Here is a 14,862-nt window from a genome sequence, read left to right as displayed (position 1 = left end):
TCTTTGGGGTTACTGAGAAGTCCTACCAGTTCTCTATCAATTGCATGCCACTATTTAGAGATTCTTAATCACAGCCATTTAATTAAACGTTGATGTCTGGGCTACAAAAGCAGTAGTAAAATACACTAGCACCAATATCAAAATCATATACACAGTGGTTATTCTCATATACTGCGTTTCATATCAGTAAAATTACTTTGAAATTGTTACCCATGATCTAGTTCTCAAGGTCTATAAGATTTTCTGATCTGAATTACTACATTACTCATAATTGCCTTACATATTTTTTAATATGTATATTACAGTAAACATCATTTATTAAAAGTGCCATTCAGTGCACTAATATCTAAACATTAATAAGGCATATTATTATTATTATTATTATTATTATTCAAATGAGGTTTCATTCTTGTCATTTTGCAGATTGGCTATAATTGAATTTAATTTTGCTCATATTACTATAAGAAGTAGGATATTCAGATGGATCTAGAGAAAAAGAAGTAGGAAAACAGTAAGTTCTTCCTTCCTAGAATATTAAGCCACTATGGCTTTGCTTTTTTTTACATTTCCTTACACAATTTCATTATATGCACACAAAATGTCCATTCAAAATCTTTTCATCCATTGTGTACCATTTTGTACCCATATGTCTACATAGAACTTACAGAAGATAGATAGATAGATAGATAGATACTTTATTGATCCCGTGAGGGAAATTGCAGTGCAACAGCAGCTTAACACACACAACACAGCCACAGTGTAACGAATTATATAATAATAGTACAATACATACAATACAATACAAGAGTTACTCACAGTCCGGACGCACAAGAACAAACTAGAACAGAACAGTACACAGAAAATCGTATCACACTCATATCACACATATGAATATAAATATAGATGTAACTATAGATATAAATGTATTGCAAAACTACCATATCAAATGTCTACTGAACATATGGCAGTTCAGACAGTCTACTTATACTGTACTAAGTCACTCTTCTAAACACACATTTCACATACAGTACAAAACAGAATTAAGGACTGTGAGACTGGCCAAGCTTATACACCACTAACTTCATGTGAAAACCCCATCCGGTCTAATTCTACTATTATATATGAACTACTTTCAAGTACGGACTATTCATTTAAGTCTTTGGGGGTGTCTCTTGGGTACCTCACTGACACCACACTGCCAGAATCCAATACCAGAGAAGATGACAATTCACCACTGTACAGTTAGCATCCCCACTGATGGCAGGGGGTGGAAGCATGGGAGAAAAGCCACATTTCATGCTACGCATGTCAAAAAGTATTTCTCAGGGAATATATTAGTCAGGTAATACAATGAAACAAAAGAAACAGCACCGTAAAGAGAAGCCTGACTTTTGTCTGGATTTGTTTTGCTTTTGGGGTGAAACTCTTGATTTCACTTTGTATCCCTCTTATCTTTCTTTTCCTCTCAGGCTCTCCGAGAAGCCCAGTGAACAAAGCCACTCTGACATTAATCACAGTTAGCACCTGCATTCTGGCTGTGGTGTACAGCAGCCAGCTCTCCTGTCCTCTCACTGTGAAGGTGACTCTACATGTGCCGGAGCACTTCATTGCTGATGGTAAGAGTTTTCTCACAGCTCCTCTTCTCGCATGTGGATGCAGAAGCACACGGCTTCTGAAGCAGAGGTCACTGTGAATGTTCTTGTTAAGCTCCAAAAGCACTGGGTGGGGAAGAACTGCCAGGAACAGATTTTGAGACTTCTGACCTTTAAATGATGGTCTTAATCTTTCGACCAAATTAAAATAAAACATAAAATTACATAAATGTTCATTTTCCCTTTGCATTGGGTAGGAAAGAGATTTAAAAACAGTGTTTATAATAATTATTCTAAATCCATTAAATGTGAATGATTATGATTTTTTTCATCATCCATTATGAGTCTTGAATTGCTGTGAAATGTGCAATAGTTAGCAAAGCCAAACTGAATTTAAAGCCTGAGGCATACTTCAGTATCATAAAAAAGTAAAGTGTAGCAGGTCCTACAGTACCTGAGCACTTGGATCAAAAGAAAAGAATTTTCTGAATTGAAGAAAAATTTAAGTTACACTACATGAAGACTTTATGAGTCTTTAATAGACCAGCAGCACTAGGCTAGTTAAAAATTCTGGTTGTCCTGGAGACTGATTTATATAATTACCTTCTACCAGCCCTTAAGAAAGATTATATTTCTTTCTCTTTCTTCTTATAAAAAGAAGTGTGCATAGATATATTTTGAATTAAATAAAGCAAATTGTTGACAGTAGGATTAATCCTGAAAAAAGATATGTGCTCGACTCAAAGTCAGAATTCAACTGTTAAGTATTTCTCTATATCTTGAAAAATAAACATTTTTTTTTCATTTTATACTTGCAATTTTTTTACAGTATAGTTTCCACTTTTAAAATAGTCTTTTCTTGTTTCCCACAATTTATTTATTTTTTTCTGCTGGTCACAACCAGGAAAAAAACACTTCTACTGCCTTTTAACCTTGTCAGAAAAAATTGTAGTTTGATACTCTATACTGTATTAACAAATATATTGTATATGCTGTATATGCAAATCTTATGTGTTTTAGGTGGTACTGTACTTTACATTTTAACTGTTTCTGTAAAAGAGCCAATGGTCTCTTATGTGATATAGTGCTTAAAACCTGCACTCATTCTCTTCTAGATTATAATCAAATGTCAAAGATAGCTTTTTTTAAAAGGCATTCATTTTCCAATTATTTGTTATGGACCTGTTGGGTCAGGTCAGCACAGAGATGGGAGACTTCAAAATGAAACTAAGTTGGTGCTGTTAATGGTGTTGGTAGACCAGTAGGTGGCATGTATCTGTCTGGACCAGAACTTCCAAATCAATTTCCTGGTACAGTGACCAAGGACACCCTTCTGTAGGATGTGCTGTTCCATCAGATGGCGTTTTGAACTGAGGTCCTCCCTAAACTGCCACTTGATTCAGTATAGTGAAGCATTTTCTCATTTCTCTGTCTAACATATTGTGTAGTGTGGCTGCTGGTGCAAAGCCTGCTGAACATCACCGAGGTGGTGAATGGATTCGGTCTCACTCTGTGAAATGCTTGGGGATGAAAAGACCTATATAAATGCAAGGAATGATAAGGTCAGGGTAGATGTAAAGTTCAGAACGATGATGAAAATAGACAGTAGTAAAAATGTGTTTCCTGTGAATGCATGATTATCCACTGTAGCAGACATGCACAGTGTTAGAATGTGGGTGCCGCAGTGAGCTGACAGGTTGAAACCCAAGTGCGAGACTTTGGGATTCTCCAGGTGTGTCCAGAATGCTGAGGAAGCAGTGAGGCAGTCTTTTGGGAACGTAAGCAGGCAGGCTGGATAATCAGAGAGCTGGTAGAAGAGAAGGAGTGCGGGGTAGCAGGACAGAGGGTGTCCGGAGGATCAGGCAGCGGGGCCAGCAGGATGAGGGTTGGAGAGGCAAATCTCCACTGGAATGGTGCTTGAAAGATTTTTAATCTTGAAGCAGTCGGAAGGCAAATGTTGTGCTGATTGCCTGAAGACTCGTAGTAGCTCAATGTTGGAGCACTGGTCTAGTGGACAGTCGAACCTTTAAAAGGCTGTTTAATTGGGAGCTGGATTGATAAATTGCCTACCGGATTGAGAGGTAGCCGGACAGACAGGCATGCAGCCATTTCTAGTTCTCATGGACCCAGCTAGAGGGGTGAGTGCTTGTGAAAATGTCCTGGTCTTTTGGCAATGGTAGTCTGAGAGTCTGGTTTAAGATCCCAATTTATAAAACAAAACTTAACTGGGGGAAGTTTGAGTCAATACCATTAAATACATGTTATCAAATGGTCACCTGAAGAAGTTATATATCTTGTGATAATTCTAAAACCTCAAATAGAGGTTATTCCCATCTTAACATGTCCTTATTGATGAAAATAGATAGCAGAAGATGGCTTAACCACCTCTTGCTTTGGGTAAGATTAACAAAATTAAAATTAACATTCTACCACTTATTATGTATTTCCGTACTCTGCTTTTTTTAGAAGACTCGTTCAAAAAGCTCAATGTTTAGTTCAGAAGGTTTTTGTGGAAAGATAAACCCCCAAAATAAGCCATCTTAAAATAATTTTTGACAGAGCCGGAGCCTTCTGACATTCAAAAATATGATCTGGCATTTAATGCAATATCCTCTGAAGTGTGCATACTATATAACAGAGATTCTACTCTGACCTCTTGGTAGATCATAGAACAAGAAGTACTAGAATGGATATAAGTTCTCTTTTACTGAAGGCCCTCTGGTATAACCCCAACTACTGGGAAAATGTTATACAGTTTTCCTTTGAAATTGCCACCAATCTTCATAAAATTATAGGTTTCTTTGGATTAAGTCCCCTGAGGCACTGCTTTGGATGAATGCTTTGGTATTCACATTAACAGTAATCCTTCTGTTAATGAGGAATTGAAAGCTAATGGCATAGTCACAATCTCTGGTATGTATGATAAAAAAAATGTTATTTCAAACAACTCAAAAAAATTCTGATTTTACAATGGCTTCTTTATTTCAACAATAATAAAATTATTTGGAAAAAACAACAAAGACATTTAATAGTATCAGTTGTTTAATTAGGTTAAGGGTAGAATGCAAATGACATAATTAACAAATATTAAATATGTATTAAAAATGAAGCATTGTATTAATCAATCATGTATTTGTCATGAGCAATTATTATTAGAGGTCAAAGTGAACATCCCAGTTTAGACTTTGCTGTCCCAATAATACTTGAGGGCAGTGTCTCTTTACTCATCATTCTCAGTGACCCCTGCACTCTCATATTAAATAGATAAAAGACAAAGCTTTCACTGATAATGCTGCAAGCTCACAGGAACCCGTCTATCAACAGGCTCTGCTGGTGTACAAGGAGCTGAGAATTCTCCATGAGACAATTATGTTCTGCCCCCTGAGAGATCCAAACTGGAGTCCTTTTTTGCTGCAATCTGAATTTGAACCAGTTATCTCATGGCTGTTGAAAATTCAATACTCTGAGTGGATAACTAAGTCAGGAAGCCGAGCAAGACTCAATTCCTGTGCTACTTCATATGACAAGTCTAATACTATTTTTTAGGATAAGCCATCTGACAGATCAAATTTACTGATGAATCTTTAAATTTGGTGCACCACATACTTGTACAAGCATTAGGGATGCAAGATACCAGACTCCAGGCTCATAATCAAGTAAGAGATAGTGGAGGCTGAATGATTGTAAACACTGGAACAATTTAATTAAAACCTCTTATCTTCTGCCACTCAGAGAACACGCGTTTAAGGAACACATATGCCAGGAAAATTGTGCAGAGGAAAGGTTAATTTGCTGTGACTTTTTAACAGTTAGGATTATTTGATAAATTACCTCTGGGCTGTCCAGTACTTGACATTGTGCATATCTCTTAAATAAGGCAAACAAAAGATAACCTGATCCCCATGTTGTACAAGTTATAAAATAATTAATTCTTTAAATAACTTGGTACAAATGATCTATACCAGCTAGTTATCTCTTTAGTGAATTAACTCAGTTGACAAAATGATTCATATTTATATTCTGTAGTAGTTCAGGTGGGTAGCTGCGTCAGCATGTGTAGGCTGCAAAGGAACAAGTAATAGGTTTATTCCATGCTGAAAAAAAGAAGAAAGAACTTGACACCTGAAGAAGGCTCCACGGCCGAAACGTTGTGTTTTCTTTCTTCTTTTTTTCAGCATGGAATAAACCTGTTACTTTTTCCTTTGCATATTTATATTCTACCTATTTGATTTCTAAGTGCCTCAAGTCAAAATACATTGTCCCTTTTGCATTTTAAAGGCATTGCAAAGAATACAGAAGCTTTAAGAAGGCTTTAAGCTCTTTGCTAGGAACAAGAATATTACTGCTGATGGATTGTCATTTTTTCCATGTTAAAAAGGATGTAAATCAATCCATCCATTATCAGAACACTGTTTAACCAGGTGAGCATTGCAGCAAGCATCCTGCACCTACTGTAGTTATAACATGAAACGTGAAAATCTAAGAAGATATGATGACCTTGGTAGAATTGAGGCAGTATGCGTGTCAGCAATGACTGCAATGCTAATAAAATGTCCTCTTTTGCTTTCACGTTAAAAAAAACTCTCTTTTACCATGAGGTGCAGTTAATTGTTTTCTTTGGAATGCCATTTACTTTCTTACTTCCAAATATGTATTCTAAAATGTTCCAATAGACAAGAAACTGTAACAAGAATGTCTGTTTCAAAACAAACATATAATTTAGAAGCAATAAAAAGGCAGAGTACCACATTTAACTGCAATGCCAATACAAAATTTCTGTTCATCCGCTAGAGACAGTATTTTACAGTCTTATTCCAGCATTTTACCAGATGTGCAGGGCTCTTCCTCTGAGCACAGGATATGAGCATCTGTTTGTGGGGGTACTGTAAATGAAGCCTGGGGAAATTAAAATGAAGACATAATTCATAACACCTGATTGCAAACCAAGATAAAAACGTGGAGATCAAAAGTCAGAAAAAATGAATGAATAGAAAAGAAAGACAAACTATAGGATATTATGCTGCTGGTAGGTTCATACTTATCTGTTCTCGTCACCAAGAATTAGATGCTGGCCGTGAGTACAATCTCCACAATCTGTACTATTACTTATAAAGTATTTGCACATGCTGTTGATCATCCTTTGACTGCTGTCTTTCGTGTAATTGATGACTGTAGATTGTTAAAGAATAGAAGTGCCCATTTTAAGCCATAATGTGAGTCCAATCACAGTGGGTGGTGCTATTGAGTTACCTAAGGTTTCGCTTCCCGCTCCAGCTTGTAGGGAATTCTATTTCAGAGCTTTGGGCTGATTTTTATGTGCAGCAGTGCCACACACTTTGATACACTCGTTTTCTTCCTGATGTCATTTTCATGATTGAGTTTTGATTGTTGGGTGTCCTCTCATACAACAAACCTGGAGCATATTCAATAAAAAACTGTGAAAAAAGACACTTTCCTCATATCTCAAGTTTTACAGGATCACTATACAAATTCTTCCTGTCAGCTGTCTAACGTAGACCTCATTCTTCAACATGCAGCATTCGCCTAACTCTGTGATTACCGCAGTCAGGAACTCACTTCATTATGGGAAGAAAAAAAACAGTTTCTTTTGCTTGTTACTTATTTATTTGTGATAAACTACCTAGCATTTCACTTGAGTGAGATTTAATTAGGCATGTGTACCAGCTTATCTGAAGACCTCAGTTTTTAGCTGAGTTGACATATCCTTTGCAACAAGATTACCTGATGAGTGCTCAACCAGTATTTCATTAACATGACACCGACATACAGTATTTAAATGGAGTTTCTCTAACCCAGTACTGCTTGAAAACAAAAAAAGCATAATTACATCAGAAGACCACCCTACGTTCATTGTGATAAAAATATTTCTTTAGATAAAGAATCAAACATTGGTTTTGTTTCTTAGATATATTTTGTCCTTTTTAATTGGAGCGTGGGGTGGAGGGTGACATAAGAAAACAAAACCATTATGTTTTCCCTTTGAGGAGTCCTCTGTCGTACATCATGGTCTACAGCTGGTCATTCTCTGTATTTCTCCAGTTGAAGAATTTTTGCTCTTAAAAATTGTGCAAATTGGATGTGCGCCGAATGAAGAGGAATGTTTTCTGAAATCCTTTAATTCACTGGCAATTTAATTTGCCAAAATATAAAATCCATTAAAAAATTTTTAAAGTCATATAATTGCCAAAGACCTTTTTCTGAGCCCTATCTGTAGTGTGTAATTACTCTAGTGGCTGCACAAGGAGAATCTGTTTTAATGACTGTAATTGAAACACTTTCCAGCTTGATCATTTTCAGTTATTATTTTTTAAAGGCTTTCAGATGGCCATAAAACATCACTCGGATTCTGATAATAGTCTCTAGCTTGTGTTCTTTACTGACACCTACTAATTTTACAAGAGGTCTCTCTGGTTTTTCTGTGATTCTGTGATTTTTCTGTGGTTGTTTTTCTGTGAGTTGCCAGTTCTGTGTCAAGGTTCAATAAATGGAAAGAGAGGTATTCAGAGTCACTTACCTAAAGGGGAGTATTTTTTTTGCTCTGTTTCATAAGCCAATTCAACATTGTATGAACCTGAGCAAATGTACAGTATAACACCAACAACAATAATAATAGTTACACTCATAATTTCTGTTGTGCAAAATGTTGAGTTGGTTAAATTCAAATTCCAGAACGAAAACTTTTCAAATCCTCACTTTGAAGAAACAAAAACTACATCACAACTTCTAAAATATTTTTTAAAAATTTGACTAATAGTCTTTAAAAATCCAACGTACAGAGGGCAATGAATATGTTTCTCTAAATTGGTCCCAAGTGAAGATACCATGATTGCTTATTGCCTATTACACGAGGTACAGTATATGGTTGTAAATAACCTTAGAAAGTGGAACACTGCTGTGATAAGGCATGCAATCAGTAAGGGAGGTGATATCTTCTTTCAAGAGTTTTCCCTCATCTCAGCCCTCCAGGGAGTTGCCAGCTATGAAATAATACATGTTTTAATGAATCCAGCAATGAAGATTAAAAGCACTTTACAGAAAATTAAGGGAAACAAAATGGGTGCCTTTACCATAAACAGGAAGTGCCTTTCAAAGTAATGGAATCTGCATATAAAAGCTACTACTTCTCCCTCAACCTTGAGCCTTTCCATTAGAATGTCAAACAGAGTGCCATTGGCTGAACTCAAAAACCTTAACCTACCTCAGTTACACTACAAACTCTCCAAATTACAGAAATGGGTAGATGTCCTTTTCCTTACATGCTTAATTCCTTTTTATTGTGAGATGTTTTCTCCACATTGTATATTTTTAGATTGAGAACTCATTTCCTGACAGTGATAATCCTCTTATACTTATCCCTCTTCTTCCCAATGCTTCACTGCCTGATGTTATTAAGGACATTAGGATGGACAAGTGCTGTAAACCGAGTTGTCAAATTCTATTCTCAGTTTCATTATAGATTTGACTGATTGCTCTACATGTCCTTTAACGGTTATTCTAAATTATAATCTGAGAGGAGATCATAAGATCTTTGCATTATATCACTTAAACATGATATGTGTGAAGTGAGTACAATACATCAGATATTTAAGTAATCACATGCAGTTTACATTTTATCCATCTGCAAAATAATTCATAGTATTTTAGACTACAGACAATAAAAGCAAAACCATATGTGATTTTCCTGATTCATTTAAATTAATTTGGGTATAAAGCTTCAAAGTTTAGATGCAGCTTGTTTGATAAATTTGTGTTTTGAAATTTCTTGGCTTTACAAAGGAAATTGAGGAAATCCTATGTGTTACTTTTGCTTCCCATACATCAATGGGGGTTTTCTGAGTGTATTAATATTCTGCAGTAAATTCTTCCTGTCTGTGTTTAGGACTCCCTTATGCTCAACGTTTAATCTTTGCAACATCCCTGACCATTTCTTTTGAGTAAATGAAAAAAAAACTTCTACAGTTGTATGTTGTATGTATTGTGAAATAATTGTGACTGCCTGCTGAGTGTGTTGTAACAGGACCTTAAAAATAGACAGGGCCAGACCAACAGACACACCTAACACACAGCTGTAAGGTTTAAAACACACCAGGGCAGAGAACGACAAACACCACAAACTAAACATACACCAAACAAAAGTCTGAGCTCCCTTTTGAGCTACTGACTAACTTCTTCTTGTAGTGTTTTTCTAGCTTAACCTAGCAGCTAAACTGCTAACTGGCCTTGAACAAACAATGCACAAAACAGTCTCCACTAAGACTCTTCTCAAAAACGTCCAATTGTTCGAAACTCCCGGTTCATTTTCATAAAACTCACAATTTCTTTGGTCCACTGTCAGTCCTTCTCCCTCCTGTGAGTGGCACACAGAGATGGCAAACATCTGCTGGCCACCCCAGGAAGCCTTCCTTCCTTTTAAACAGTAACCTGACCAATTGTCTTCCTATAACAGTGCAGCAGCCCATGCCTCCATAGGTTTCTGGGGTACTGTATGTGGTTCACACACACCTGCACTATCACGTATAGCTGAATTTATTAATTATGTTTGTATAGTGATTTTCATCCCTAATGCTTCCAGTCATCTACTAGCAGCCATCTACAGTCTACCTCTGAAGTGCACTACTCAGCTAACTGAGTACTGAGTAGTGCACTGCAGCCATTATATGACAGGAGCAAGAAAATGTGTCGACAATTGCATTTACTTAATGGTACAGATTGTACAAGCCTACAGTGGAATTTTATCCTCATTCTGGGGTAATACTCCTTCCCTCATGGACAAAGGAAAGTGATGTTGCACTTCTAGTTTAAGGGACCACTGATCAGTTCTCCTCTCCCTCTTGTTGATGCAGGAAGCAGCTTTGTGGTGAGCATGGGAAGCTATTTGGATGTTTCTGATTGGTTGAATCCTGCCAAACTGACGTTGTATTACCAGACGAACTCTACGTCCCAGTGGGTAAGAGACTACTGTGGCCAGAGAACAACAGACCCCTGTGAGCAGCTCTGTGACCAGCAGACAGGTAAGCCATGCATCTCAGTCAGACTCTTTTACATACATCATTGCACATGTGATTATATGTGGAATCCTGCATTTGTAATTTATTAATTTTCCTAGACATGCTACTATGACTTTTTGTATATTATTTTTAGTATCAGACCTTGTTAGTTTTTTCAAATTTAATTTTTAAATAAAGACATTGATACCAGTTAGGAAAAAAAAGGATTGAATTCTCAATTGAAATTTTGAGAATCCCTCAATCAAAGCAGATAATTTGGAATTTTGAAATTATTTCTTTGTGTCCGAACTTTGGCTTTGTAGTCATTTTATGGGTTGATGTCAAAGAACATTTTCTTTCATATTCTTTCCTACACCTCTGGCAGAATAGCACTGAACAACAGTTCAAGAAGTCTTGAAAGACTGGTTCTCTCGCAGGTGACTGCTCATCTGTCCCACCCCTGCTGCTAAAAAGCCAAAAGGGACATAACATATTTAAGAAAAGCAGTAAATACCTTGAAGACCTAAATAAATCTCCTTTTAATACAATTGTGGTTGTTAGCTATTATATAATCTCATTTTAATACAATTGTGGTTGTTTGCTATTATATAAACACTGCATTAAATGAAATGTAGTTTTAAGGCTTAATTTTGGTGGTTGCAGATAGAGTGATCTTTTAAATTTTGCTTTTAATTTGAGCTATAGTTTTTGAAACAAAAATAGTAAAAATCCGTCTCATCTTAAAAATATTGTACATGTCATATACAGTAGCACAATTCTGTTTTGTATAGAAGACTTTTCATTCTGTGTGCTTTTTATTTGTGACTGTTTTTATTTTTCACGGAACTTATGTGCATGGAGGAGATTCAGGGAACTACTCTTATGTCCGATTTTAAAGGAATGCATCTCAGTTTGTCCATTTTCTTTTATACTAAATGAATGTTTTCAAGTACTCGTGATGTTGTCTATCATAACGAAAGTAAGCACGGAACACACTGCAAATGTCTGAAAAGGAGTTATAGGATTACTTGTTTGAAAGACGTCCTACACTGACCTAGATATTTTTGGACTTGAAGAAAGATTTTAAAGGGACTAGATTCATGTATTCAAAATTCTCAAAGAAAGTGGAAAAGATAAGCATATCAATAAAAATAAATGATTACAAATGAATACATCTTTCTAAAAAGTGTTGTGAAAGTCTTATTAGACACTGTTACAGTATATTGAAGTTGTTACCTTGAGTTCTTTCAAGAAACAGCTGGCCGAGATTATCTTAACAATTATCTAAGGGGAACAAAATAAGATAGATGGGCCTCATCTCATTTGGAAATGTTCATATGTTGGTACAGCCTAGCCAATCTCATCACATACACAGGTTTATGAATGTCTGTACCCACAAGTTCAGACACTCTTCAATCATTACATGTATATTTAATGTAACTATGCAAGTATAATTCAGATCAGCACTCTCTGTTATATCCTTCTTTGTTACCTGGTGGATTAATTCAATTCAGTTCTGTTCAAGTGGATGATTAAAAGTTGCTAAGCTATGGACAACTGGAGGACAGTGTTCAGTGTGCAACCCACAACTGGCAATCCACTGAAGCTAAGCAGGTGTGAGCCTAATCAGTATCTGAATGGAAGGTTGCTGCTGGAAGAGGTGTTAGTGGGGCCAGTAGGGGACACTCATCCTGTGGTCTGTGTGGGTCCTAATGCCCCAGTATAGTGATGGGGACACTATACAGGAAAAAAGGCGCTGTCCCTTGGATGAGGTCCTGACACTCTGTGATCATTAAAAATCCCAGGGCATTTTTTGAAAAGAATAGGGGTGTTACCTCTTGCCAAATTTCCCACTTCCCTTTACCAGTCATGCTTCTGAATAATCCCCATTTATGAATTGGCTGTATCACTGTGCTCTCCTCCTCACTGACTGCTGATGTGTGGTGAATGTACTGGTGCACTATGGCTGCTGCCGCATCACCCAGGTGCATGTTACACATTAGTAGTGCTGGAGGGGAGTCACCATTATCTGTAAAGCGCTATATAAGTGTAGGAAATTTGTATTATTATTATGAAAGTGTGGTCTCTTCACTATAAGTCCAGTGATATTTTTCTCATGAGCCCTGAGAACACTCACTGCATTCTTAGGGAGAAAATTCAAGCTGTTAATTGTATTTTTTAATTAAGTTAATATATTAATATTTCTTTACTGTTTGGTAATTTATGCTTATAGGTGAAAAGAGACATTTAAACTGTAACTTTCACTTGTTTCTATTTCTTCTTTTTTATCTTCACCAAACTGTCTAAGAAGCTACATTGCCTCATCTCACCAAAGCCATCTTTTGGCATGAGAAGTTCCTTACAAATATGTTATCTGTTTAGAGTGATAATAAATGCCATGGTAACTCTATTATAAAACCAATGCAATTACAACAAATAAGTATTCAAGGAATGGTGAAGAGAGACAAATAGCCTTGCACCCAAGAAATATTATTCAAAAACAACAGTCTCTCAGACTCTTCTCAAAAACTCTTCCAAATAAACAAAATCACCATCTCTCGATCTGGGGTCTGTGGTCTGTGGTTGGAGTGTGTCCTCACAATATATCCAGTATGTTAATATGTTCCAGAACCATAGTCCACTTGTCTTTCTCTTCCATCCTAACACCCTTCCTTACTGCCAAGGTCATGAAAGAAATATTTTTACATTTATTGGATGACTGTTCAACTAGGACATTTTTTCAGACTTTCCAATCATCTCATATTGTGGCCCATGTAATCTGCACAACTTTTTGTCCCTTAGCCATCTAGAGCCAACCTCCATGACATGCATTTTTTTTTGTAGAAACTGTAGGATCACCTGCACATATATAGCAGCACACATATACAGGAGACCTATGGCCATTTCAGTATTACCCAGGTGGCATGTTTGGACAGCAATCTCATTTATTGCATCCCTTGCAGAAAGTGCCCTAGTCGATTCCATTGAATACTTCAGAGAAAATATCAGAGCAATGAATTCAAAGACATCTAGTGCTGAAAGACATCAGAAGTCAACATTATTCTTAAACCTTATTAACACAGTAATACTTAAATGTTCATACTTTCCCCCAGCTCTCAATAAACCTCTCCATATTCAATTCCAGATTTAGGCTTTTCACACTTGTTCTGGGATTTATCTCCTAGATTCACATTTCTTTGTCTTCCTTTTGTCACCTCCTATGCTCATTCACACATTAGCATGTGTTATTTTCATTGTACTGTACCTTACATTCCTCAGATTCCCACTCCTTCACTTGCTCTGTAATTTCCTCATTCACCTGTGTTCACAGTCAGAACATTATGGTTTTTTTCTTCCTTGTAGTGTGGGATCATTCTCTACTTTTTACTATTTTTTTTTCAAAACCACATTGTCACTTCTCCACAATTGCTTCGCATTTACTTACTGAAAATCAGAGCCAGATAACTTTTAAAGCAAAACCATTTTATGTAGTTTTGAGAACTCTTGGTGTGAAACTGAGCCATGTTTCCATATATAATATTTGTTCAGTATGTTTTTGCCTGTGAATCCTTTCATTTGGTTTTAACAAACACCCCTAAGGGTTTTAATTACATTTGAAGCAGCATAGAAAAAGTGAGAATATTAAGAAAAGCAAGCTGTGTTGTTTTGATACCTTTCAATTGGCGCCAAATGTTTCAGATTATGGATGTAAGTGTAGCTCAGTGTGTTGTAAAAGAGCTTTGATAACACTGAACAGAAACAATAGTTAAAACAAATCTCTAATTCACAGAATCACATCATAATCACATTCTCTTCCGCTAGGGACTGATTAAGTAAAGCTAAAAATTTCCAGAATTGGAATGACTTTTAAATATATGTAGAAGAATTCAAATGACTTGAAGATACTTTGCAGAATTAGAATTACATTTTACATTATAAGATTCACATAATAATGGAAGTATCCTTATACAATGTGTACACTGTATTATAGTAGTGGTTATGGTTAAAAATAAACAACACTATTATTTTTTCAACAGTGAATTGAGGGCTAACGAAAGACTATAATACAATCTTTCTGGAGAAATTATTATTAGTTATAGTAAAATTACTACTGATAATACATTTATGTAGTTGAAGTGGGTAGCTGCATCAATATGCTAAGGAACAAGTAATAGGTTTATTCCATGCTGAAAAGAGAAGAAAGAAAACGCAACATTTCGGCTGTGGAGTCCGTGGAGACACCCGAAGAAGGCTCCACAGCC

General features: G+C 36.2%; 1 protein-coding gene across 1 annotated transcript in view; it reads left to right on the top strand.

The window, feature by feature from the left end:
* Nucleotides 1-14,862, top strand: part of LOC148816087 (astrotactin-2-like) — a 312,272-nt gene that overhangs the window by 64,127 nt on the left and 233,283 nt on the right. Inside the window, exons 4-5 of the mRNA XM_088904657.1 lie at nt 1,470-1,616; nt 10,457-10,624. Of these exons, the coding sequence (XP_088760783.1) occupies nt 1,470-1,616; nt 10,457-10,624 (315 nt within the window). The remainder of the gene's footprint in view (nt 1-1,469; nt 1,617-10,456; nt 10,625-14,862) is intronic.

This window comes from Atractosteus spatula, chromosome 23 (assembly GCF_055471065.1).
Source record: "Atractosteus spatula isolate fAtrSpa1 chromosome 23, fAtrSpa1.hap1, whole genome shotgun sequence".
In the NCBI taxonomy this organism is placed as follows: Eukaryota; Metazoa; Chordata; class Actinopteri; order Semionotiformes; family Lepisosteidae; genus Atractosteus; species Atractosteus spatula.
This window is presented reverse-complemented; position numbering and strand designations above follow the sequence as displayed.